Raw genomic sequence first — 26,614 nt, 5'->3', positions numbered from 1 at the left:
ATACAATTCATATCTCCCAAGAAGTTTATAAACTGTAGCAATAGTTTACATTTTATCCTGGAAACGGCAAAATCCGAATTGAGTTAAGAAACAGGTTAGCGGTTTTTCACTACCACCACACAGAAGCAGAGGGATTGCGAAGATAAACTACCAGGCTGCCCTAAAAATGGGGAACAAAATTTATTCATAATTCTGTTTTCCTCTGAACTACTTTCACTGGGTGCAAGTGACTTTAAATGGACTGAGTAAGTAAGTGTCAGATGGATAAGAACACATCTACCTGGAAGACAAAGAGAAACAAGCATTGGCAAACTTAGTAAGTCTCCCATAGTCCCCTATAGGAGAGCTATTTGTTCTGGCAGTGTCTTCTAACCATGTTGTACTGCAGCGAGCATGGCTAAAGGTTAATGGCAAAGCATAGAGTAGAGGGGCATAGAGAAGAGTGGAGCACAGGAGAGTGGCGTAGAGTAACACAGAGTGGAGTGGAGTACAGTGGAGTGGAGCGGCATAGGGTAGAGTGGTGTGGCGCAGAGTGGCAGAGAGTGGAATGGCATACAGTAGACTGGTGTAGAGTTGAATGGGATAGAGTAGAGTGGCGCACACTACAGTGACAGAGTAGAGTGGCATAAACTATAGTGGTGTAGAGTGGAGTGTCATAGAGTAGAATGGCATAGTTTAGAGTGGTGTAAAGTGGAGTGGTGTAGCGTACCGTAGAGTAGACTGGCATGGAGTGTAGTGAAGTAGATTGGAACAGAATAGAGTGGTGCACAGTGCTGTAGAGAGGCACTCTATGAAGTGGAGTGGTGTAGAGTAGAGTTGCCAAAGTGGAATAGAGAGCTGTAGCATAGAGTGGTTTGAAGTGGAGCAGAGAGAAGGAGAGTGATGTGGCGTAGAGTAGAGTGGCACAGAGTGGTGTAAAATGGAGTGGCATAAAGTACAGTGGAGTAGCAGACACTAGAGTGGTGTAGAGTAGTACAATTATGGGTGAAAATAACTAAAGCATCAAGAGACAGCAGATACGTGAAGGCAACCCAAGAAACAGAGCCAACTGAAAACAGCAGGCCTAAGTAAGGAAAACAGAACCAATTAAAGGTAACCGAGTGAAATGAAAACACCAGAGCAAGCTAAAGTTAACGGAGCCAACTAAAGATATTGGAGCCAAATAAATATAGCCATCTAAAGACATGCAGGCAGTCATGCTACATGTCTAGAGTAGTCGGTCTTTAGTAGTAGTGGCTTCTGCAACACAGCTTTCCTTCTTTTGAGCCCAACATAGACTCAGCATGTGTTTACTTTTTTGAGTCACACTACGATTTAATTCTGTGACTCGGGCCTGCACTGGACAGTGTCATAGAATGAGCCAAACAACCCCTCTTGCCCCTTTTTTACTGCACTTTGTCATCTTTGTTAGGAGGAAGTAATGTCCACTAAAACCCTTTATGGACTAAACCTATTGCTTTTACATTAATGTGACCATCTTTTCCCAGGACACCACAGATCTCTAGTTCTGTCAGACCTCATTTGTAGGGGCCAGAGAGCATACAGGGACCCTGGACCTCAAAATGTACTGCTGAGGTAATGAACCCCTGGTCTCCATCTGCCCCACTATTGCTCTGCAAACCTGGCCCAGTACACTTTTTTCGCTTCACTATAAGGGGAGCAATGGTGAGCAGTCAGATGGCTTCTCAGGTAGATAGTGTGAGGTTTAGAAGCTCGGAACTCTATAGTCAACAGACACAATGCCATGTTGTTTAGCCCAGTGATTATAGTTTGAATTCAAATGAAGCACTTTATTCACACAGCATAATGTAATACTATGCAGCACCATTAAATGAATCAGATTTAGGGCTTAGGTTCTGTTCGCAATTTTCCTTGAGAAGCTATACCCTTTGGCACCCCCTCCCCCGATGACGTTCCCCAGCATCTGTAATCCAAAGCACTAAATAGTTGCAGGTGCAGTACTCTCAAATCACCCCAGGGCATAGATGCATCCAACAGTTCAGTTTGCGTTTGTGTCTTTGTGGTTATTTACTCAAGTCATAAGTTCGTTCTGCAGACTTCAGTAGGCAACTCAGGTGTCTCATTCTCTCACAGTGTCTCTTATTCTCTCACAGTTATCAAGCCCAGTAGGTAACTGCTTGCTTTTCTTGTAGTCCATGATGTTGTGGGTCAAACACATACAGCTGTTCTGTTCTAGCGACTGCAGCTCTTTAGGTGTTGGAGCCATAGCTGCAACTTCACTAGAACGTGATGGCTGGAAGATCTCTGTGCTTCAGCTCTCACACCAGTCTTCTTTTCAGCAGTTTCAGCCCTAGACCAGCAGCAGACAAGAAGCGGCATGGCAGATGCAGACTCGAGTCAATTAGGCCTTCCAACTCGGCCTTGATAAAGTACTGCATCTCTGATGTTGGCAACATCAGCACAACACTGTCAATCATGGCAGAATGCTGATCCACACAGTACTTGATATTTGCAGAAACCTTAATGCAGTTCATGAACAAGAACCATTCAGGGAGACCAAAGGACCCCTGTCACACACAGACCACTCTGGCTTTTTACCCTCGCAGTCTCTCATTCACTGACTATTCTCCACGCAGGCAACTAGCTGGTTTTCTCCTCCTGAACAGTTGCTCCTCCTGAGGGGTCAGGCACAATCCTTCCCATCTCAGCAGGCCTAGTGTTTCATTGCAGGGTTAGTATTTTAACAACCATCAGGGACTTGTCTGGATTTCGCCTAATCTTTTGCTGCCTTTGTTTAGCCTTTAATTATATCTCACACGTCATTTGTTGTATTAGGCAACTTTAACACCTGGGCTGATGCCTCCAGTATCCCTGCCACCTTATACCTGTTGAATTCTCTGGCTACCATGTGCATTTACCATTTCCTTACTGGTCCTACTCGTTAACATGGACATACACTGGACCTAATTTTTGCCCCTCCAGATTTGATTTGAGCTGAAGAAGGTGCTTCCCCAAGTCTGGTCTGACCGTTCACTTATTATCTTCCATCTACAGTCAGCTGATATTCACTTCTCCATGGGCCTAAGCAAAAAATACAAATCTGCCTGTCCTATGTGCTCCTGATCCAAGCTATCTCCAGAAAACCTTTGGGGAACTCTTATTGTTCTCATTGTCACTAGGGACTGCTCTGTTGCAGGGAAGTATGATAACTACCACATTTGGCTAACTAGTGCACTTGAGATTGCCCTGCCACACTGCCAATGAAAAACAGAACTTATGTCAGTGTTCCTCTGCCCCTTGGTTCAATAATGAGCTGTGAGTCACTAAACATGAATGTAAAAAAACTGAAAGATCTTGGGGCACTATCTACTTCATTGAATATAAGCTTGGACTTAAATTAGCCTTGAAGAAATACAAAAAGGAGATCAATACATCCTAGGCAGAATTTTATGCAAAAGAAATCTTGGCAGCTTCTAACACTGCCAAGACTATTTTATTAATTACACTGTCTAATCCTGCTTGGATCCTACATCTGGTCATCCCAACACAATCACTTTGGGGTGACTATGGTGTTCACCCCTCAATCAATCTCACCATATTCATTGCTAACTTTAACCCTAGCACCATATGTTGGTCTCATACCTTCAACTACACACTCCTCTCCGGTCACCTTAGATAAGCTATCAATAAATAAGCTTCTCAATATTGCAAACGTTATCTTGTCTGGCTCTCCGCTTGACCCTTTCCCACCTAGATCATGGTAGATGCTTTCTGATCACCTTGCCACCCCATTAGCAACCATATGCAAATACTCTCTTGAAGTGGATTTGGTACCCACTAACTGGAAAATATGTATTAGTACTTCCCTTCTTATAAGAAGCCTTCACAGACCCAACAGGTCTCAGTAATTATAGGCATATTTCTCTTTTGCCATTTCCAACTAAAAGCTTTGAAAAATATGTGATTAAGTGACTCTCGGGGTTTCTGGAGGCGCACGCCTTACTGGATGAGGCCCAATTTGGCTTCCGTCCTTTTCATGGCATTGAGTCTTCCCTGGTCACAGTACTGGACGATCTTTAAATGGAGGTGGGCAAGGGTCCTCAGGTAGTCGTAGTACTCTTAGACCAGTTTGACGCCTCTGACACAATGAATCAAGCCATTTTAGTTTCAAGACTGGCTGAGGTAGGTGTTAGAGGAATGGCTTTGAAGTGGCTTATATTTTTTCTGGAGTGAAGAGCACAAGCAATTAATCTTCCTCTTTTTCACTCTTCCTTCAAAGCAGCCAGGCAGGGAGTCCTTCGTTAGCCCAGAATAATATAATGAGTATATTTGACCACTGGCCCAGTTAATCAGATCGCACAGCATAAAAGTTGTAAATTATGCAGCCAATATTCAGAGTGGATCATATTTTACGATCTTCAATGTCATCTTTTCTCGAATGGATGTGTGACATTTTGCACCAGCTGAGTGCCAATTCTTTGGAATTTAATGGGGATAAAACTGAGGTCACAAGCTGTTTTTCAGGGACAACCATGCGTCCACTGCCTGTGGATATTTGGTCCGCCTGAAGACAAATCACTCCAGCTCACTGCTTTGTCGGTTCGGAATTTCAGAATCTACATTGTCAGTGATATATATTTTTTTTTACTCTCTAGTCATGTTAACAGACTCTCCTCTATCTGGTTTGGCCTCATGAGGGCACTTCACACAATTCTACCTCTATTGGTGAAGTGTGTTCGCTGCTTAGTGGTGCAAAGCAACATTTGAAACAGACTGAATTATGGCAATGCATTGTTTTTAGGCGCTCCTGGTTACTTTAACCAACGCCTGCATCTTACACAGGCTGTCACAGCAAATCTTTCCCTTGCTTTGCCACGTAAGTTTTTTACATCAGTTGCTGTACTACATTGGCTCGCTGTGGCCAAGAGTGTCCACTTTAAATCTCTTTGCATTGTGCCTAGTGCCTTCCATCTTGTTGGACCAGGTCCTCTCCTACATTAACTACCCCATATTAATCCACCTCGAATTTCACACTCAACCAATGCAGACCTCCGGCACGTTTCTATTTTCAAGAAGACTCGAGTTGGCAGCAGAGCTTTATCTCTGCAGGCGGCTAGTCTTTGATATCGTCTGCCGCTCACACTTCATTCTACTAGCAACATTTATGCTTTCACTTAATATTTGGCTTTATAAAACCTAGCTTTCCTTCTCATGACTGGATACTTGATTTGACAGCCAACATACCTTCTTTGGTAATAGTTTGTGCTTGTTAAATATTCAAATAAATAAATTAATTGTGTAGGCTTTGAAAACGCAATTTTGATGCCTTTATTTGTTTAACAGTTTGGAGTAGAAGAACATATGAAAGTTGTAAGTTTGATGACAACGGCAAACATGTTGAGCAGAAAACATTTCAAAGTAGGATTAAAATAAAAGAACGCATGCTTGCTTACTTTTTGTTCTTGAATCTGTGCTTTCACAACTTTAAACTCTGCAGATGGTGGTTTCTGATTTGCTATGAGTTCTTCTGTGTCAGTTAGCCAGCAAAGCAGAGATTCGAGAGCATCCTGGAACCTGCCACAGTGGAGAAGTGCTTCCTGCAGCTGAGCTGCTCGCTGAGCAACCTAAAGTCAAAGAACGCAAGCAAAAGCTTTATGCAACATAACGCAAGAAGGATATAGATCTTATTGAATTCATTGTAAAACCTGAAAGCAAATTCAGCTGAACCATGGCATGTTATGATCATCAAGGGGCATGAAGAGGGTGTTATGCCGTGAGTTTTATCATCAGTCTTGGTCACACTTTGTAGCTAACCTTGATAACAAATGCATCATTGCAAATCTTACTGGTCACTGGTAGTGGCATGGGACACCCTTTTCCTTCCCACATATCCACTGCCTCACCTTACCATCTTCAACAAATGCCTTCTTTAGGACCCCGAGTGTGTGAGACAAGCTTTGTGTAACACTGTAGGAGTCCAAGAGAAGGATGTCGGAAAATAAAACTGACATTCTCTAGAGAAGCCATAAATATGGCTTCATTAATGAGACCCAATGTGATACATGGGCACATGGAGCTTTGTAATTTTATTATGAGTTTAGAGTTTTTGCACCAGTATATCCAATCCCAAAGTGCCAATGAATGAAAATAAAATTAACTTAGTAGGGAAACTATGGTGTATGGAGTAGAAAGACATTGATGTACTTGTGTAGATATTGTATACTTATGCTAATGCTGAATCATGGTGCATTGATTCTGACACAGTCATAGAGACATATGCTCCAACTATTTGAGGCACTCACAGATATGGATTCATTTATATACCACCAGTGTGGGTCCCTTTCACCACCAAACATCAAAGTTCATTCCGGCCACTGAAGATTTATAGCCCACTAATTCTGACTTCAGTTATGTAATCGGAGGTGAATGGAGAGTAACCAAAACAACCAACATGTTTCTTTCACCATCTAAGAGCCCAAAGCTATTTGTATTTATCAATGTTCATTGTTTTCTGTAGTAATTATACATTAAAAAGCTTATGATTGAAAAATAGTCTAAAGTAAACAAGAAAACATAGTTAACAGAAATGACCAATCGTTTTATCCAGAATGTAATGTGCTATTAGTAAATATATTGTTCTGAGCTCGACTAAATGGATGGGATTTGCATGCTAAATGAATGTCCCACAGGTGTTCTGTCCAGCATGGTCATAAAATGCCAAACATTAAGAAAAAGGGAGAGGATGCGCTCCTACTGTGCTTTTAATGGCTTTGGTGGATATTCAACCAATCATAATACTCAATTTACACAATGCAAAGCATGATATTTCAGAATACTGAAAAGTAATCACCTTCTTGTTAAGAGTGTTCCACCGCGTGTTGATTTCTTCAAGGTCATGGTCTAGCTTCTGGGTGTCAGTATTTCTAGCAGCACTTTGAATCAGGCCTTGGCCCAGCCAATTCACCTCCTGTAGCTTGACGTGCAGAGGTTCAATTTCTTCTTTTTGGAATACCTGGAATTGGAGAAAAACACAATGTACATCTGTGCATGACAAACAGATGAAATGAAACATGAAGTGGGGTGGGTGATAACAATAGGCATCAAATATGCAACATAAGAAGTCTCAATGAAATACCTGAAAGACTAGTCACATAAAATAATGACTGTTCCAAATGTTTTTTATATAGACCATTACAGAACGCCTCAGAAGGTGGCAACAGAGATCGCATTGGGGAAACCCATTTACAGCTGGCCATCAATTCCATCACTAGATGACCGACAACTTTCTGTACATGAAAAGGTATATTTTTGATGAAAAAGCGTTTACATTTTTCTTGTATAAGTTGTAACGTGATATGTTAACCAGTGAAACACTGGACTATTCTGGAATCTCTCAAATGCTTTTCCTCTATCTCCTAGTTATTCCCATTTTTAAGTCGACCTTCCTAAACAGAGTAGGCCTTCTGTTTGCAAAAGACACATTGAGGGTTTACCGAGAATCCATAGGAGTTTATAGCCCTCCCATTGCTTACCACTGGTAGACTTTATTGTCTGTCTCGCTTGCTTCTTGTTTGAGGACTTTGCTTGTCCTAGCTATCCCATCTTGTGTTCGTTCCTCCTCTGGAACATAGGGCCATATGTACGAAAGCGTTTTCCCATAGACACAGAATGGGTAAAATCCTTTGGTACATCTGGCCCATTGTCTTTTTACATTCTCTGAGTGGTTGGCTTTTGTCCTACCACTGCTCACTTTTAGGGAACTACTTTTTTTCTGTTTACTTGAGCACTCCATGAGAATGGATGTGCTTTCCACCTACCTTGTGTGTTTCTCCCTCTCTGCCAAATACCGACACTCCACCCTCTGTGATGCTATCATCCTTATGCTGCAAGCTCCTTTTGTGTGTTTCTCCTCCTGCCAGTCTCATTCCCCTGCACTCTGTGTTGCTTTCAACTTTGTATGCTTCTCTCCATCCCCTCTGTTGTTATCCCTCTGGTGCTGCATTTCACTTCCCTATTCCGCCGTTGCCCCAACCACCACCACAATTTTTAAAAAGTATTTATTTATGTGTTTGTTTATTTATTTTTTGGGGAGGGGAGGACCACGCAGCAAATTGCTGCTGCCCTGTTTAAGCCTTTTAAAAAGCATGCCACCTTAAAATAACTTTTTCTTTGAAATTTCGTTTTTTTTAATTTACCGAAATAGAAAAATGGCACCCACTTAATTTTGTAGACGCACATGCTTAATGACGTGTGCCTGCACCTTTTTTACTTTATTCTTTTTTCTTTTGTTTATGTTGCAAATGATCTTGCAGATGCTGCAAATCATCGCCAAAACGCATTGGCAAAGCCAGTAGGTGTGAAAGGCGAGATCTACTGGCTTTAACAATGCTTTTTATTAAATACCATTGGCAAGTAGGGCTTCCTTCTATGAAAGCTCAAGTCCTCTCAATCAGCAGGAAGTACAATCATACCCCCGAGCACAGAGAATTCACACCTTACATGTGTGACAAGAGGAGTCACATGTCTTAAAATAACCTCAAAGGTACCTTATAATGAACTAAGACAAACTGCAAAGTAAAGCAGAACTTCGGATTGTATTACTTTATGGACACAAATGATGTCCCTCAATTTAATAATTTATGTGGATTCATGCACTGCTGCCACCAGCCTAACATTTCTAATATCAAAGGATAATAGAAAGAGGCACTTTAAAAATAATTCTTGAGTCTGATTATAAAAAAAAGTATTATTGATTAATCATTTCAACAGCAGATTCACGTGGCCATCTTTCACCATTGTTCTTGTTAAAGCCCATAGTAATATATTCTACATAAAAAGAAAAATATTTTTAAGTAACACAGATTTCATAAATACCAGTGAACAATTTTAAACATTGTAATTCAGCGTTAACTTTTGCTTGTAGTAGTACAGCCAACAAGTGTTTCGCGACTCCATGTCACTTTTTCAAGGCTAATCCATCAAGCAACAAATCTCTACCTTCTCTTCTATTCACTATGATTATTCACTCCATTCCAATATCCTCCTGTGCAGAGGGAACGTCCTTCCTTTAGTCTGATATCATAAAATACAAATACATTCTTTAGTCACTCTCATATTTGCAATACGTGCTATATTTTCCACTGTTTAAATGTTCTGTCCCAAGGTCCCTTCTTCACCAATTCCTCTTCCTACAAGCCACTCTTTCACACTATGGGCCTGATTCACAAAGGTTAAGTAAGACTAAAAGTCGAAGTTTAGACCAGCAGTCCAAGTTTAGACCTAAAGTCTAACTTTACTACGAGTACATTTAGACTTTTGGTCTAAGTTTACACTTTTGGTTTAAGCATAGACCTGCCTCTTTGCAGTTATGACATGGATTGCCACGTCATAATTACAAAGTGACAGTTGCCTGTGCTTTAACACGGATAAAACTGCAGTACCAATCTCTGGTGACTCTTCATGCTGGTCAGCAAACTGGTGACCAACTGAATTAGTTTTGCTTTCAACATTCTCTGTTTATGGTAGGAATCTTCGGGTTACATTTGATTCAAGGCTATCCTTTAAGCAACACCTCTGATGCTTTCTTAATTTGAAAAAGCTGAGAAAGATAATGTATCTACTACCTTAGAGTCGCACAAAAACATAATTCAAGTTTTGGTGCTCTCTTGATTTTATTCCTGCAATTGCTTCTATTTGTGACTTCCAAGTTACCTAATATCAGACCTACAACACATTCAAAATGCCGCTGCACTTTTCCTTTTAGGACTCAGGAAAATATCACATGTTTCAGAACATCGTAGCTAACTCAATTGGCTAGCAATCAGAAATAGATACAAAAGGCACTAGTACTCTTCCACAAAGTCATCTATCCCTTGCTTCCACAAACACATTATGGCGGTCATTCTGACCGCGGCGGTTGGCGGTCGCCGCCCGCCAAGCGGTTCCCACCGAAAGACCGCTCCGCTGTCAAAAGACCGCGGCGGCCATTCCGGCTTTCCCGCTGGGCCGGCGGGCGACCGCCAGAAGACCGCCGGCCGGCCCAGCGGGACAGCCCCTTCAACAATGAAGCCGGCTTGGAATGGAGCCGGCGGAGTTGAAGGGGTGCGACGGGTGCAGTGGCACCCGTCGCGATTTTCACCGTCTGCACAGCAGACAGTGAAAATCTTTGGGGGGCCCTGTTAGGGGGCCCCTGCACTGCCCATGCCAGTGGCATGGGCAGTGCAGGGGCCCCAAGGGGCCCCACGGCACCCGTTCCCGCCATCCTGGTTCTGGCGGTGGACACCGCCAGAAACAGGCTGGCGGGAAGGCGATCGGAATCCCCATGGACCAGCTGGTTCCCTGGGCCAGCGGGAAACTGGCGGGAAACCGCCGGCTCCCCTTTTCCGACCGCGGCTTTACCGCCGCGGTCAGAATCGCCCAGGAAGCACCGCCAGCCTGTTGGCGGTGCTTCCGCCGCACTCCGCCATGGTGGTCATGGACCGCCAAGGTCAGAATGACCCCCTATGTGTGTATGCTTTTCAAATGGTACTCTCTCTCTAGAGTTCTTAGTTCTTAATCAGCCAGTCTTTTAATCATTCCTTACTTTGTGAAATCCTGTTGTGATGGGGGCTACTAATAGCACACAAAACTGGAACGATTTGCTATAATGTCAGGAAACAACTCAATAACATAGTTTTTAGGAGTCTCTAAGCTGATCTGAGCTTTCTTAAAACAGTGGACATCAATAGCACCAGGATTCACACTAGGTAATGGTCACACTCTACAAATATGAAATCAATATCAAAGATGTGCTGGAGAATAATACTGACTCAGTGGCATCAGAATTAAATATAGTGAGAGATGACCATAGAAAACTGAAGGAGAGATTCAAAATACCTGAATCACCCATACTGAGCTTCAACTCACCATGGAACAACTCTAATAGCAAATGAAAGAACTCACTGAGTGAATCAGGAATCTTGGCACCACACAAAGAAGACTCAAAAGGTTGCTCTAGATGAACCAGTATCAGACTGGTAGACAGGACATGACTGAATACCTAGAGAAAGGGACAGGGTAGCAGGTGATGCTGTAGGGCCTTTTTAGGTTCATTGTCCTGGAAATGCACACAAAGAGCTAGTGCACCCTCCATCACCAGGTGTCCCACTGAGAACAAGTAGCGCAAAATTGCTAAACTACAGCGAAAGAGAGACCATCCTGCTAAGTGTGAGAAGAGCAGGGAACTTTACAGTCAGCAACTCGAAAGTTATGATCTTCTCAGACTGTACCCTGTCCATCCAGCGACACCACGCCACATTCTTAGAGGTGAAAAAGAAGCTTAGATATTTAAAAGCATGATATATGCTCTTGTTGCCCACACATTTGAAAACAATACACAATGGAAATACTACAGTCTTCCGGGATCCTAGCAAGCTGGGACTGGACCGAAATACTGTCTGAAAACAGAGATGCACCTGCACAGAAATAGAAGTGACGCCCAACAAGAAGAGGAAAGAGAAGAAGAGTATGAGCCAGCTAGTCTTGGAGACCGTCATCATTACAAGCACTTACAGAGAAGGAATAGCTTAAAGAAAACACATAGACGCATTTTTAGAGATGCTCATCAGTCCAGTCGTCTATGACAGAACCAAAATACGGGCTCTAGATGAGACAGTGCAAAACATTCAGATGACAAATTACCTAAAGTTACTGAGGGCACTGGAGATGAACTAGTTTGAATGGGTAGCGGGTAGAGAGATCCAAAAGGTGCAATACCTAATGTGACCACGGATGGGTAAGAAGGTGAGTATAAGTCTAGGTTAATGCTCACTTTGATTACCCACGCGATGATCAAGGTCGGCTGGTGGGATGTTGAGCACTGACTATGCTGGCCACAACAGCCTACTGTATAATATGCTAACTGAGTTATCTTAGTTTGTGGTGACAAACGTGCAGACGACCATGCCTGACTGCCCTGTAAGGAATGTGGAATTTGGGGAGGTTTTCAGGCAGATCACACATTAAAATAATGCGAAGAGATATGTGCAGGGAAGATGATACAATGAGGACACCTGAGGAGCGTTCACCTAGGGTGGGGCTACTGGTCTGCGAAAAACTCAAGGAAGCAACATGACATTGCTGACCCTATCACCAGCCTGATGAACGCTTATGTACGTACAGCAGTAACCTGGATTGTAAGGGGCATGAATAATGTGAACAAAAAATACAAAATACTTGCATACCTCAAAAGAAGAGAGTCCTATATTCCCTTGCTTTAATATATCCACTTGACACATGCAGAAAATAACAAACTTAAGGTAAGATGTCGAGGCTCCATGGGATATTCAGCCTAAGCAAAAAGGGCACTTATATGGGTGATATCTGGCATACCTTTAATGCCGTACACACAAACAAGCATTTGCAATGTAACGGGTCTTGCATTTCTCCGAGTTAGAGCTATTAGCAGTTGTAAACGCTCAACCTGACTTTTCTTGCCACATTAAATGGAAAAAAAGAGCGCGATCGCGCTGCTACAGTTCACTCGTAATGAAACTTATCGGTAAAAGTGCAATTATCTACGTAACCAGCAAAAGTACAATTAACTATGTAACAGGGTCGATGTTGTGGAAAGCGCATGACTTCTGCCAAGCAAGATCGCGCTGCGAACAAAGATAAAAAGTAGTCCACAAACCGGACGGAAAACAGCGAGCCTCGCATGTTTTCAGTACTTGGTCGCTGCGCTCGAGGAGGGCTAACCACCGGAAAAGGCATGACGTATGCATGCCTTCCAATAATGAAAGCAAGCAGATTAAAGAGTAACTCAAATCAGCTAGAAATAAGAATGAAAAATGTAAAGAACACTGGCCCACATATCGATATGTTCAGACAAGAGTTAAATCAGAGTCAGCACTCACACAATTGATCTAACAACTGGGAAAACTAGACTACAGTCAATACATGGTAAGGGTAATGATTCATAATTAGAGGGACACGTCTGGCAAATTAGTGTGTGTCACACACACAACTCTATAAGGGACTCACTAGCGGGCTTCACTGATGGTATCTATGAATACAATTCCAAGTTTTATGCAGACAAGAAGGACATTGACACATCAACCATAACGACCTAGCAATCCATTAATTGTTTCAACATGACCACTTTTCTAGACAAATAAAAAAGGACTAGCCAAGGGGGACACCTGCAGCCTACTGGTTGCTTATGGAGTTTTACGCGCGCTCTGGCAATACATTTTGACACCCAAATTACAAAGGCTGTATTAGGCAGCACTCCTGAAAGGCGCTCTACCATCTACTACAAGGCAGGTCTCAAATCAAGTCGAAACACACTAGATGTAAGAGCATTTAGACCCTAGCTGAACATAGTACCAATTTTAAAATAATAGGCAAAATTATAATTAATCACATACAGAAGCTGCTTCCCTCAACAGTCGCCCTGACCAGAGTGGCTCAATGTACGTGGAAGGAACAATTCTTTGAAAAGATGGCACCTCTTTCCCGTGCTTGAACAGACGCCAATATTGTTGCCAGATCTGGTGGTGTTATCATTTGACGTAGAAAAGGCAAATTGTTCACCTAATTGGTATTATATGTTAGATGTACTCAAAAGAATTGGTTTCCGTAAGCACTGATTAAATGGATAACATCATTATATGTGGCATCAATAGTCATGGTCCACATTGGCTGCATTACATTCAAGTTATATGCTGTTGAAGGGCGGGATATAACAAAGATACGTATCCTTAACCGCACTGGCCAAGGAACCCCTGGGTGCCCAAAGGCATTAATTCTTCAGGTATTCTGCATATCTGGATGACATTGTGATATGTCTTAGAAATGGCACCGCCTAAATAGAACAAGCAGTGGAAATTCTGACTTGATTCAGATGAGTATCAGGCTGCGGATTGCCTACAAAAGTTTACGTTCAGAAGAAGAAAGTAAATAGTACCCCACCATTGTCTCTACAGGGAAAAACAATGTTTTCTTTACAAACATCCAGCAGCGCCCCAAGACATTGTTTGAGTTACTACGTTCCAACATCCAGTATGCTGAGTAAAGGCCACTGTAAGAAATTATTTTTGTATTAGAAAATATTGCTAAACATAAGTTTGGTTTAATTAACACAACTAGGCCACACTATGCTACACTATGGAAACAGAATGTATAAATACTGTGCACAAAGTTTTTCATATGGTTTTCAAAGAATCATAGAAATTCAGCCGCAACCATGTCTAAAGAAACATTTTTCTCTTGCTTCCTTGACTGAAAGAATGTGTTTTGAAACATTACAAGGTTATGTGCTGAATATCTGTTGCTATGTTCATTATATTTTTGCAGAAAAGTCCACTCTATTAAGTATCATTTCTTGCTTATTTCCTCTGTGCAATTAAAGGGTGCTGGTTAATAGCCAATGAAACTTATGTGCAAGTAGATGTTACTTAGGGTAGATTGGAAGCTAACAGTTTGATTGGTTTGCTATGCAAGTAACACATTTAGTGCTCCGTTTTTACATAATGTCATGCTATGAAATTGTGTGCATTAATTGTCTGAAACATTAAAAAAGATGTGCTGTTTAGGGAGGAGCTAATTTATTCATTCTGCAGTTGTACTAAAGAGCGATAGATGTGGTGTGGTGCTTTTATATTAGGGCTTTTTATTATTAATCTGACTGTTACTATATGTGCTGTGGTTAACTCAGTAAACCATCTTGCCAGAATTAAATCTATTATGCAGCACTCTTCTAGAATTGGAGACATTGAAAATGTTGTGCTGGGTGATCAATAAACATTATAACATACACCAATTATGTAAATTGAATCCTCCATTCAGAGACAAATGACAAACTTAAGGTAGCTATGACTAATCTAAACCACTCCTTCAAGGCTTTCTAGCAAACAACCCATACATACTTGGCAGTGATCTCTCAATATCTAACATACAAACTGAAAAGAAATTGATACTAAAGGTGAATGTCCAAGTCAAGGTAGACAACTCTAAATAGCCAGAAAGATTTACGACAAAGAAATTGTCAAAGCGAAAAACACTCCACTTCTGAAATATAGTTGCCCAAGAAATCATTTACTACCTATAGGAATGTTTTGAGGGATCATACCATAATCAAAAGCTATGTTTAATATTAAACTAGGTCAACAAAATAGACCTGTGTAGCAAAATAGAGAGTTACATACGTGGAAAAATAAAAGAACTATCCCAAGATCACTGTGCAGACCGCGCCTGAATCATATATCATTAATTGAACAGTGTTCAGATTCAGTAGTAATCTGTTTCAAAATCTAATGTCCATACTTGTATCCCACCTCTGAACAACTTATCAAATCAGGGGCAAAAACATCATCTCACCATCAGATACAAGGGATTCGGAAATATTCTCATTCCATCAGGCATGACTACCTTGTGGAAACAGTCCTACATTCCACAAATATTGTGTCAATCACTATCCACTAATAATACCAGATAGGCCACAACAGGTCAGAGTCAGGATGCTCTTTTCTCAGGGTGCATTAACAGTTACATCAAACCTTTAAATATGCTAGTGGAATACTGTTCAGCTTTGTTTGTGAAACAATCCCTCCCTTCTTTCAAGGAGGTCGTCACTTATGTGACTAATGCCTCCATTCATCTTGGAATAGTCCCAGCTCCCATGAACCACACCATAATCACACCTGAAATGTCTTGTTCAACTGGCACCACATCACCAACCTACCCTTTCCCCATAAAATCACTGTGAAGGAGACAAACTAGACTGCTTAGGGCCTATGGTAAACACAAACACATTCTGCATGACCATTAGTCGGGATCGGACCCATAAGGAGCACCAAACCCAACCTGTCAGTATCCCAAAAGAACTTTTGTTGTCCCTTGGTGGAAATAAGAAATTTGCCCTTGTATTCCTCAAGCTCTCACTAGCCCATGACACAGTTGACCTGACACCCTGCTGAGGTGTCTTCGAGGACTGGACTGGTGTTTTTGGGTATGATTTGAATGAATGATATCCTTCCTCTCCAAGGATAGTCAGCAAGTTCAAATAGGGTCTGTGGAATCGTTATCCCACAAGGCATCTTGTAGAGTACCACAGGGGATTATCCATATCATGTCTGCTCTCCAACATATATGTGTGTCCCTTGGCCTAACTTGATCCAAGGAAATCTCCAGATGTGCACCTGAAACTCTAGAAAACTAGTCTACTCAACAGGCCAACATAACATGTTGCCCAGACTGTGTTTTCCCTTAGACAAAGAAAAGTTTTTTTTAGATCTGATTTTTGCCAAGTCAGCAATCCTGGTTCTGGGAGAAAAAGACCCCAGACTATTTAAATGGCCACTTTTTCTAGATGGACAGCAAGCAGTGAAACTGGTAGTCATTGATGTGGAACTCGCCTTCATGCCGAAGTCAGTGTGGGAGTAAAGAGCAACTTATGTCTCTATTCTTCAGACAATTCTCCCAATTTTTAGATCTTATCACTGGGTGGAGGATACGAGAGCTTTGGTAATGGCACAGTGAGACTGTTACAAATATTCACACCCCTTTATACAACTAACAGGATCCCGCATTCTGCTCCAGCAGACCTACTTACTCAGAGTTCAGTCAAATTAAACATGGAGACAGGATCTTGCAAGTCCAGGATCCATGTACTAAAGAATCCATTGCATCTTAATTTAAGGACAGAGTCTGAAAGCTGCTTTTCGGATAGGGGCTAAAAACAGAAATATTCTGGCACAAGTTCAAATTAACTTTTTTGCATCCATGGAATGCGATGAAGAATATCACAATGGGCGCTCCTTCACAACTGGACACTATCACACCCTTGTCTTACCTTGTCTTCCCTGAGCAGTGTATCTGTTAAATCCACAGTGCTCAAAAGTAACTTAAAGATAACATACTGTGCTTTACAACACATCTTAGTAAATAAAGAAATAAATACATAAATATTTTCCAAATATCATCCTTCCAGATGTAGCAATACACCTCTTGGAAACCTTTCTGGGACACTATTGGGTCTACAATAAAAGAATGCCACAGTCCTTCAGTAGATCACTCTTTAGAGGTCAAGGAGGGCTGCATGTGTCTTCTATTAGGCCTCTTTCAGCCTGAAATTAAGTATAACCAATTACGAACCTCAAACTAAACTACAATCATTTAACCTTCCCCCCATCAAACCTCAAATACTGGCATGTATTTTAAAACTGATTCCTATTTTGCCTGAGTAGCTACTCCCCAATAAAGGCCTTCAAATGATTAAAGTCTTGTAAGGTGCCACTCAGAGGCAGAAATACTAGCAGGCGGTCCCATTTCACTCTAAACTTATCGATGAGAGTGTCAGAGTCAGGCCATGCTGTAGAACTGAAGCTCCATCGGAAGTAGGCAGCCTTTTCTCCTACGCGGTTGGCAGATGGCTCCTTGTCGGCCTTGAAAATGACTGCATTCTGGGAGCTGAAATCTTTGGTCGTTTCAATGGGACTGATTAACCTAATAATAATGTGGTTTCCTGCCTGCATAGAGACAGCTGACTACTCCATTGATTTACTGAACCTTGTTTATGAAGAGAGTCATGACAAAAGACATAGCCCTCGGGGATATTCTACAAACACATCAAAAGATAGATCAATGATGAAGGTCCCTACAACTTTTCTGCCCAACACCCGCGCAGTACGCACAGCCTCTGCACCTGACTTCATTCCAGAGATTACCCATGATGTCTGTTTTAATAAATCACTGATGCTTCGGCAGGCAGCTCATTGTATCCTCGTTATGCTTCGAAATGCTGAAGAGTCTGAAAGTGAGGGCAGAAAATCGGCCCGGAGGAGGGGCTAATCTGCAATAAACCCGTGCGACAGCTGTGCCCCGGCTTATTGTTTATGCCGAGCCCCTTGGCCCACGGGCATCCTCACCAGGCCGTGTGCTGGGAAGTCGACAGGCCCTTCTTGGAAGATGGAGAGCAGCCTGTGAAAAGGGACACACTTCGGCCCAGCCACCACCATCAATCATAAGCGCAGACTCCAAGGAGGAACAGCATGAAGAAGTACAAATTAAACGTCGCACTTTACTGTGGATGCACCCCAACATCAAAATGCTCTTTCAGGTGAATCGATGCTAACTGCAATAATAGCCCTTCTTTCTCGCTGGGTTCCTTGGGTTTCACTTAGGGTGACCAGCTCTGCTATAAGGCAAAACTGATGGCCATGTCAGAAATAATATTCACTACTGAAACGGCAGTATATATTGGCTTTTGAAACATAAAGCAACACCATATTTACCTACTTATGAAACTGAACTAGGACAATCCCTGTGAGACCTGAGAGTCAGAGTGGTTGGAAGTAGACGGCAGATGAGACCAGTGGCGTAGCGTGGGGGGTGCAGGGGGGGCCGGCCGCACCGGGCGCAACATCTTGGAAGAGACTAAATCCACGGGTTAGGGGGCGCAAATTACTTGCCTTGCCCCGGGTGCTGACAACCCACGCTACGCCACTGGATGAGACCAAGTGTTTTACATTTTGTATGGGCCCTCAAAGTGTCCTCCCTTCGCCCCTGAACCACATCTGCACTGCGCAGCAGAGACACTTATGGAGGCCACCGGTGTTCTTGACGCTGCGCCTCCCAGTATTTGTAGAAAGTAAGTCAAGCAGCGCCCACAACCCTCCAGGAGACGATCTCGAATGTAAAATGGGGAATATCTAAGAAATGTGGTAACCCAACATAAAAGTAGGATTCAAAGCACTGCTCTGGGCATCAAACACAAAGGCTTGCAATTACAAGCTTCTGGATAGGGACCGAGTGATGCAAGAATTCAATCAGGAAAAGCACGGGAGATCTTGCAGGAATGAAGCAAAAGCACAGACTGGAAGAAAGATAGACCAGTTCAATTAAGATGCAACTAATAAGGAAACTGAGCGTCATTAAGTTGTTTAATGCCAAAAGGGGATCGAGAAAGAATAGCAAATCCACTACCATGGTCTCATTCTAAGATGTTTTCAGTACAGGCACCTGTCTGTCCATATCAGCTCTCAATTATGCAACAATCAAAACCCAGTTTTAAAATAAGCCAAAAAAAATAACTCTCGAGCCTCCACTTTGGCCCAGGGTGTGACTTTTCTTTTTGACCGATGACTTTGCACTCAGTAGGTCAGCACCAAGGTGATACAATGCACATTAGCCTTGCGGCCACAAGCACTAGCAGTTGATAGGAAGGACATTAGTTAGCACCAGAGACATTCTGAGTTGATATGAAGAACGTGAATTCTTGAGAAGAGAAAGAAAGGGAAATTTAACCTTGTGACCGCCCATACCATGTACAACTCTCTGAGGGTAAAAGAGACCTGCTCTGAGTGGCTTGTAAGCCAGAATTGTGTCTGCGCTGCTAAGTTAGCCAGTAAGGCAACAGTGACTGACTATATCTTAGCAGCAGATGCTTATGAATGTTAGCACCAGTTAAACATCAAAGGAAGTACAATAGTTTTCATCTGCTGTAGCTAGCGCTCAATCACAGTCACCCAGCTCTAATTCAGTCGGACTGCCTCTTCAGGGATATGGAGTAGACTTAGAGCCTGACATGTCCATTCTTGCCAGAAGATGGGCACCAGAACTACAGCTGCAGTAGTCTGTGGCTCAATCACACAGCCCTTACCAAGCACTGTTGCTTCACGGCACGGAATAGCACAACTTAACAAGACAGAACTTAGAAAGCAAATATAGTAAGAAAAATTATCAGAACTTATAGTTAATAACCAGAAAATGTGCAAATAACAAAATCGGGGGCAAATATTGACTGCAGAAAAGCAATTCACTTAATCTAGTAGCATACCTGAAGGAATATATCCTTGCACATAGAGAAAATAATATATCTATTATGTATGGTTTTATTAGCTGCACAATGAGGATTAACTACAAGCAAACATGACATTGGGATTGTGAGAAAGAGGATTATTAGTTGTAGTCCACCACAAGTAATGTCACTATTCTTGCTCAGTGAAGGTTTCAGTATATTAACTCGAATTCAACCTCTGGTAGCTATGTCACACAGGGTCTAACTTCAGAAAATGTGTAAAGCATTTAGAAGTACCAACACAGTTAAAAAGTCAAAATCACATCACAATAAAAATTCCACTTTTAAAGACAGATGATATTTTAATGAACAAAATGACACCAAAACAACAAAAATCCAACATGGGGAACCAGAAATATGGAAAATTGAAAGTTTAAAATAAAAATAGAGCAAAAATGTGCAAAGTGCCAACTGTGGGTAACTGGTTGTGCTAGAATGAAGGGTAAGGCTTGAGGGAAAAAACAATGGATCACGGATCAGATGCCAGAACCAGGTTGATCCTGGTCAGAGAGCTGCCTTCGGACATAAAACATTCTGAGAAGGTAGAGTATTCAGCAGGGCAAGGCTGCATGCTGAATCCAAAAACGGGGCTCAACAATGACAGCTTGCCGCTGTTTAAAGTCCCAGTGAATCCATCAATGAACGGGGGAAAAACTCTGAAAGGGATAACTGGATTTTGCACCCAGGAAGTTATCAGTGTAGACTGGCTGCTGCTCAGCATCTGGCCCAATGAAGATTTCTACCTTAAGGCTTAGACACTTTTCTGGAAGTCAGAATTCCTCAGAGAGACTATCTGAAGAGGGTTTGATGTTGACAGATGCCAGTTGGAGCTGTGCCCACTGAATCGGGTTTGCTGCTGCGGAGAAGAACGTAGTGGGAACTGAAGTGACAACATCGGAATCCAAGGAGATGCACTCCATGGATCTCCCCCTTCCTGTCTGGAAGGACCCATCAGTCAGCTTGGAACCATAGACCTCGGACACCCACGATCTCATCTATGAAGTTCTGCAAAGATCTTCCTTGAGCCTAACCCTCTTCAACGTATATATGCTACCTCTAGCAACTTCATCTCCTCTCATGATCAAAGTCCTCTCCAATGCTGATGACATGCAACTCATTCTCTCCCTCACTGACAAGACGCCCAGTACCCGGATCAATTTCAATTAAAGCATGGCTGAAATCACCCACTGAACGACGACCAACTGTCTAAAGATGAACACCGACGAGACCGAAATTGTGAGGTTCAAGAAGAGCACATCACTGTGATACTCCACCTGGTGGGCAAAAGAACTAGGACTGACTCCCCCCACCCCCACCAAGAACCTAGGGATCATCATCAACAGCAAACTGACAACCCAAGTCAATGCTGTCATCACCCCATGTTTCCAGACCCTGAAGATGCTGAGGAAGTTTTTCAAATGGCTCCCAATCAACACCCAGGAAACAGTCATGCATGCCCTGGTCACAAGCAAGCTGGGCTACACGAACACCTTTTGGGCGACCAGGATCATCAAAAAACTCACCAGAAGGCTTCAGACCATTCAGAACTTGGCAGACAGAATCACTCTCAACCTTTCACACCAAACTCACATCACACCAAACCTGAAGGAGCTCCAATGGCTCCCCATTCACAAATGAGCAAAATTCAGACTCCTCACCCACACATTCAAGGCACTACATAATACTGGGCCAGCAAACCTAAACAATTGGATTTGCTTTCACAAAGCTTCCAGGCACCTCCTCTCATCCAGACTCCTACATGCATACATTCCACTCATAAGGAAAACTATCTGGCATTCAAGCCTTCTCCTACATCACTCCTAAAGCATGGAATAACTTGCCACTGAACATAAGAGCCTCCTCCTTACTTCTTGAATTCCACAAGAATCTGAAGACCTGACTTTGAGTAGTCTCATTAGACCAAGTTGTGGCTAGACTCACACCTGCTCATACCCTTCTGGGTGATAATGCGCTCTATAAATCTGTATGATATAACATAATGTATGCTGCATTTCTTTAAGTAAATGAGATCCAGATTAGAGTTTCTGTTGTAAGGGAAGATGCAACTATGCAACAGAAGCATTTAAGGAGGGATGTATATGTGTCTTTATTTTTCCCAAGTGGACCTTGTAATCTCCCAAGAAAGTGTAATCACAAGAAGAGGTGAGTAGATCAGAATAGACCTTCTTGCCCTATACACACTGTGCCAGGAGCAACATCTGAGATTCCAACAGAACTGCACTAACCCTGTTCTAAATTAGGAAAGAGTTGAAAACTTTTTTTGTTAAGAACATTTAATCACTGTGCCAAAACCCAGCTACCCCTTCAGTCACTCAGTGATTATCTTTGCTTCTGATCCTGTACAGCGCACCAGTGCCTTTCAATTAGATTTGTGCTACACAAATACCACATACATACATATAAGGAACCCAGCAATAACACGTTTTGCTGTCTTGTGAGCAGTATAAGATATACACCCTTAGTCAAGGGGGCATTGTGCTTGTAAACTCCATAGTGAAGTACTGGAATGAGGAGAGGTTTATTGAGTTAATCAATTTTCATTTACAATTCCCCACCAATTTATTCTGCGTTATCAAGCTGGAGGATACTGTATTCTTGTGGTGACATAGTGGTATGGTCAGTCAGCAGACCAAGTTTTCTGTGAGTGCAACAATGTACAGTCACAGTACTGGATGAGGGGAAATATGAAAAATGCATTACAGATTGCAGATCTACAGTTCAGAATGTGAGCTTTGATGAGATGTGTAAGAAGTGGGTCACTGGTTCATAGGATGTGATTCATCTTGGGTTTCTATGGAGACTGAGCTTTGCCTGCGTGTAGGAGGTTTAGATATGGACGTTGTGGTTACAGGATGTGCTGTGGGATCTGTCAAAGTGGATTTACGTATTTGGTGTGCATTAGAAGTAATGTGCATGTTGGAATGCTCTGGAGTGTGCGGCTGGTATGCATGTTTGACACATCAAGAGTGGTGTGTTGAGTAAAGTGTAACAGGTGAAAGAAGAGAACACAGTGGGAGGACTGTACTTGTGGGAGACAGAGATGGCGAGAGTGGTTTGCAGACTGTGTATTATATCATGTATGTTATCCATCTCAGATGCTGACTGACTATCCTTACATTTCAGAGATCCTGAACGGAAGGCAGATTTTATGTATTAGCCCCTACACTTTGGAATGCCCTTTCACTAGCCTTCAAAGCTTTTTTGTCTGATTTTGCTTTCTGTTGTGCTTTAAAATCGCATAACTTTTAATTATGTTATGGTCTAGTGTGTTTTCTTCCCTAACACCATGAAAGTGACTTATTCACTGAACTCTGAAGATGTAAATAAAGAACATACCATCCAGCTTCAGTCTGATGTTTAGCAAGTAATTTGGGGAGCTATAAAATGTACATTGGTCAATACAAAGTGAATGTATTAAGAATGAGGTAAGCAATCACATTTCTGATGTGAATTATGCATGTGGGCATGTGGGTACTTCTTTGGAATGTAATGTTGTGTACTGCTGATCTGGTATACCTGGACTGGACTAGAAGGGTGGATGACTGAAGGAGTGCTATAAAGGGGCAATGGGGACTACTGGAAGGATTGTGGGCATCGCCCTGTCAGTATTTTGGTCTTTGTCAGTGTAGGATTAGCTCTGTTCCAGGTAAGATCCCGACTACCACGATTTATGAGGCAAATATGAAGATTTTATGTATATCACATTGTTTGCATTAACAATCGCAATTTCATTAGTGCCTATCTGCAAATTATTTCCACCATGTGTCCCCGCTTTCATTCACTTGCATTGAGTTTAAGGGTATAAATGCAGCATCAAAATGTATGAATTTTACTATTACATGTTCCAACTGACCAGTAGGCGAAGCTGTAGTTTACTGCTTTGCTGTTTTGTCTTGCCTATTTTTAGTTCTTGCTGGCTATTTTTTCATTAAGCATGGGTTAGACCTCTATGAGCTACTATCCCAAGTGCCTGCTTTGTTTTACAGCTGCCATTGTTCTGGTTGGATTAATTCCCTAAGGCGGATGTAGGTGAGAATTGACAGATGCGGGGAGTAGAAGAGAGTGAACCACTGTTGCCACAGTCAAAAGAGTTGGTATACATGGCCAGGGGGCCTCCCTGCAAAGAACATGGAGGGCGACCCCTTCTGGACTCACCCAGGCCAGGTGCTGTGCTGAGGAACAACTCCCCCACCTCCCCCGCACCACAGAGGCCTTTGTTACACCAGTGTACATGGCATCTGTGTTAATATTCCTAGTCATGGAACAAGGTTTTAGGGCCTTCAAAGTGTCAAAATATGTTTTTGTTGTGCAAGGAGGGAAAAAATAAAAGCATATCATAAAAGTCCAGGAGGGTATGTATTCAGAAAATATAGATTAAGTTATTTTTAATGTTCAATGGAGCCCAGTCTGAGGCTATGGTATTTGCACCCGATTAAGGTTTCTTGGTTGACCATCAAAGCTCGGTGTTTGTGGAATTAGAGGGTAGTTTTGGAGAGGCTGTGGGGGGGGTTGGATCTCTGAGGTGTTGTTACATGCAATCTGGAGTATGCTCTGAAAGCACTCTCTTTTGATTTATATTTGGTTGCCATACTATATTAGGTATCAGTATAGCCTCACAATAGAGCGGCAGAACCCTGATAGTCAAAGTCACACTTGGTGTAACAGCAGCATGGAGCGGCCGAAATACTAAGGAACAAACATGGGATTATGTGAAAATTCACACTTTATTTCTAAAGAAAACTGTAGAAAGAAAATAATTTTAAGTTGAAGATTACCCTTGGTGCAAAGTAAGCCACATTTAAGACCCAAATCGCATTTGAGTGCAAAATCAGCCTTGTTGCAACATTACCAGTTTGCATGCTCATTCCACTAGTGCACGCGGAGTTCCTGTCCTGGACATCTGCCAGGCAGCTACATGGGAGTTCCTGCACATGTTTGCTTAACACTACTGCCTGGACAGTTAGGCCCATTGGGATGGCTCCTTTAGTCATTCGGTCCTGCAGGATTTTCTAGTATGATCTTGGTTCGCGGCCCACCTCAGAGGATTGCATTGCTTGGGGATCTATTCTAAAGTAAGGAATCTGCAACTAGAAGTCTAAATCAGATATAAAAGTTACTTACCTTCTGTAACTAAATATCTGGTATATTCTAGTTACAGATTCCTTACCGCCCACCCATCCTCCCCGCTTGCAAACTGATTTCTAGGGACAGGTATTCCCCCTCCAGGTCCTTAGCTCTGGCGCACCAATCTCAGTGTTCTTAGGGGCTCTGCTCTTTGGCGTGGAAAGTCGTTAAAAGAAACTGACGTCACTGCGCAAAGGCGGCTTCTATGTACTACTCCTGACGTCATCACGGCGCCTACAATGCCACCGACGCCCGCAGAGTCGACCAACACCACCTACCGACGTGTGTATGGGTATTGCTCAAAGAAAAATCTCCAGATCCAGTCTGACGCCAGGGGGAAATTCTAAGGTAAGGAATATGCAACTAGAAGTGTCTATCAGATATAGCTTTGCAATAAGCTGTGTAAAGGCAAAACACGACCTCCGACACCCCACCCCGCCATACATTCCCTACAGCCACAAATTTAGCCACAATATTAGAACCTGTCTATAGACTAAATAAATACAATCAGGAAATATTTTATGTTATGTAATAAGCCCCGCTGGGCAACTACCTCATTGTGCGTCTCCTGCCACCATCACTAAGTAATCGCGCCCTGATTATCCGAAAGCAGGGCGGGGATTGGTGCCATAAAACACTTGGCAGAGAAGGGCGCGCGTGCTTTCAAGGGCCCCTCTCGCAGGGATGCTCGGGACAGCTGTGACTCTTCTTTCAATGCGCGTTAATGTCTAACTACAAATAACAAGGGGGGTCAATAACGAGCACGTGAGCACAGCAGCAGACTCGGCTGACAAGATCGGATGCAGTCAAACCTAAATATTGATTCGCAGAGCTAAACAAGCTATATGTGTAAAGCACATGCTCTGTGTAGTGGCGAAGTAAACAGACCGCAACCACGACACGCGGTACAACAGCGGACTACGGAAGGTCTCTCACCGCTGACCCACCGGCGCCTGCTGATTTCCAGTGTCTCACAACAAAGCCTGAGCACAAAGCGATTCAGCTCTCAGCTGAGCGGCCAGGGCTCCACGCTCACCAGCTGGCCTCTTCCCTAGCCCTGCCCGGTCTGATTCGAAAGCAGTAAATACCCCGGAGGGGCAGGGAGTGGCGTCACTGTTTGACAGTCCGGCGGCAGTATTTGATTGCATATTTATAGATTTCTGCAGGAAATGTTTACTTACATTTTTGTTCTAGACGTATATATAAATAAACACGTGCATACAGAAGTAACCACTCTTGCCATAATCAGGAGACTGAAAGGGCTGAGTGCAAACCTCGCTGCGGTTCGAACCAGCAACTTTCGGGGTGCGGGTTGTATACAGAGGGGAAGGGGGGGCAGAGAAAGTGAGAGGGGAAAAGACCAGGTCTCTCTCTCCGCCTTACACCTTAGCGACTACAACAAACGGATGACTACACAAACAGTCACCCACAGATGCACACAATTGAGATGACGACGAGAGGTGCCATGAATATATACTGACCAGAAAGCTTTAAGGCATGGGCAAAGTGGGCTCCAGCCCTGGGCCTCTGCCTTTCACGGAGTCCCCTGATAGAGCCAGGCATGTTCTGCAGTGTCTTGCCCATAACGACCCATGATAATGCTTGAATAGATTGTTTTAAACACCGTTTTCCTTTAATTAATTTTAATGTGAGTGATGTGTGTGAGTCTAT

General features: G+C 42.7%; 1 protein-coding gene across 9 annotated transcripts in view; it reads right to left on the bottom strand.

Moving 5' to 3' along the window:
• Window positions 1–26,614, bottom strand: part of DST (dystonin) — a 1,789,835-nt gene that overhangs the window by 273,460 nt on the left and 1,489,761 nt on the right. For all 9 annotated transcript variants that reach the window (XM_069235771.1, XM_069235778.1, XM_069235775.1 and 6 more), the window contains 2 exons: window positions 6,812–6,973; window positions 5,415–5,585 (listed from right to left, as the gene is read on the bottom strand). In XM_069235771.1, coding sequence (XP_069091872.1) covers window positions 5,415–5,585; window positions 6,812–6,973 — 333 coding nt within the window. The remainder of the gene's footprint in view (window positions 1–5,414; window positions 5,586–6,811; window positions 6,974–26,614) is intronic.

Source organism: Pleurodeles waltl, chromosome 5 (assembly GCF_031143425.1).
Source record: "Pleurodeles waltl isolate 20211129_DDA chromosome 5, aPleWal1.hap1.20221129, whole genome shotgun sequence".
NCBI classification, from domain to species: domain Eukaryota; kingdom Metazoa; phylum Chordata; class Amphibia; order Caudata; family Salamandridae; genus Pleurodeles; species Pleurodeles waltl.
Note: the sequence above shows the minus strand (reverse complement) of the source record. Positions and strands in the feature narration are given on the sequence as shown.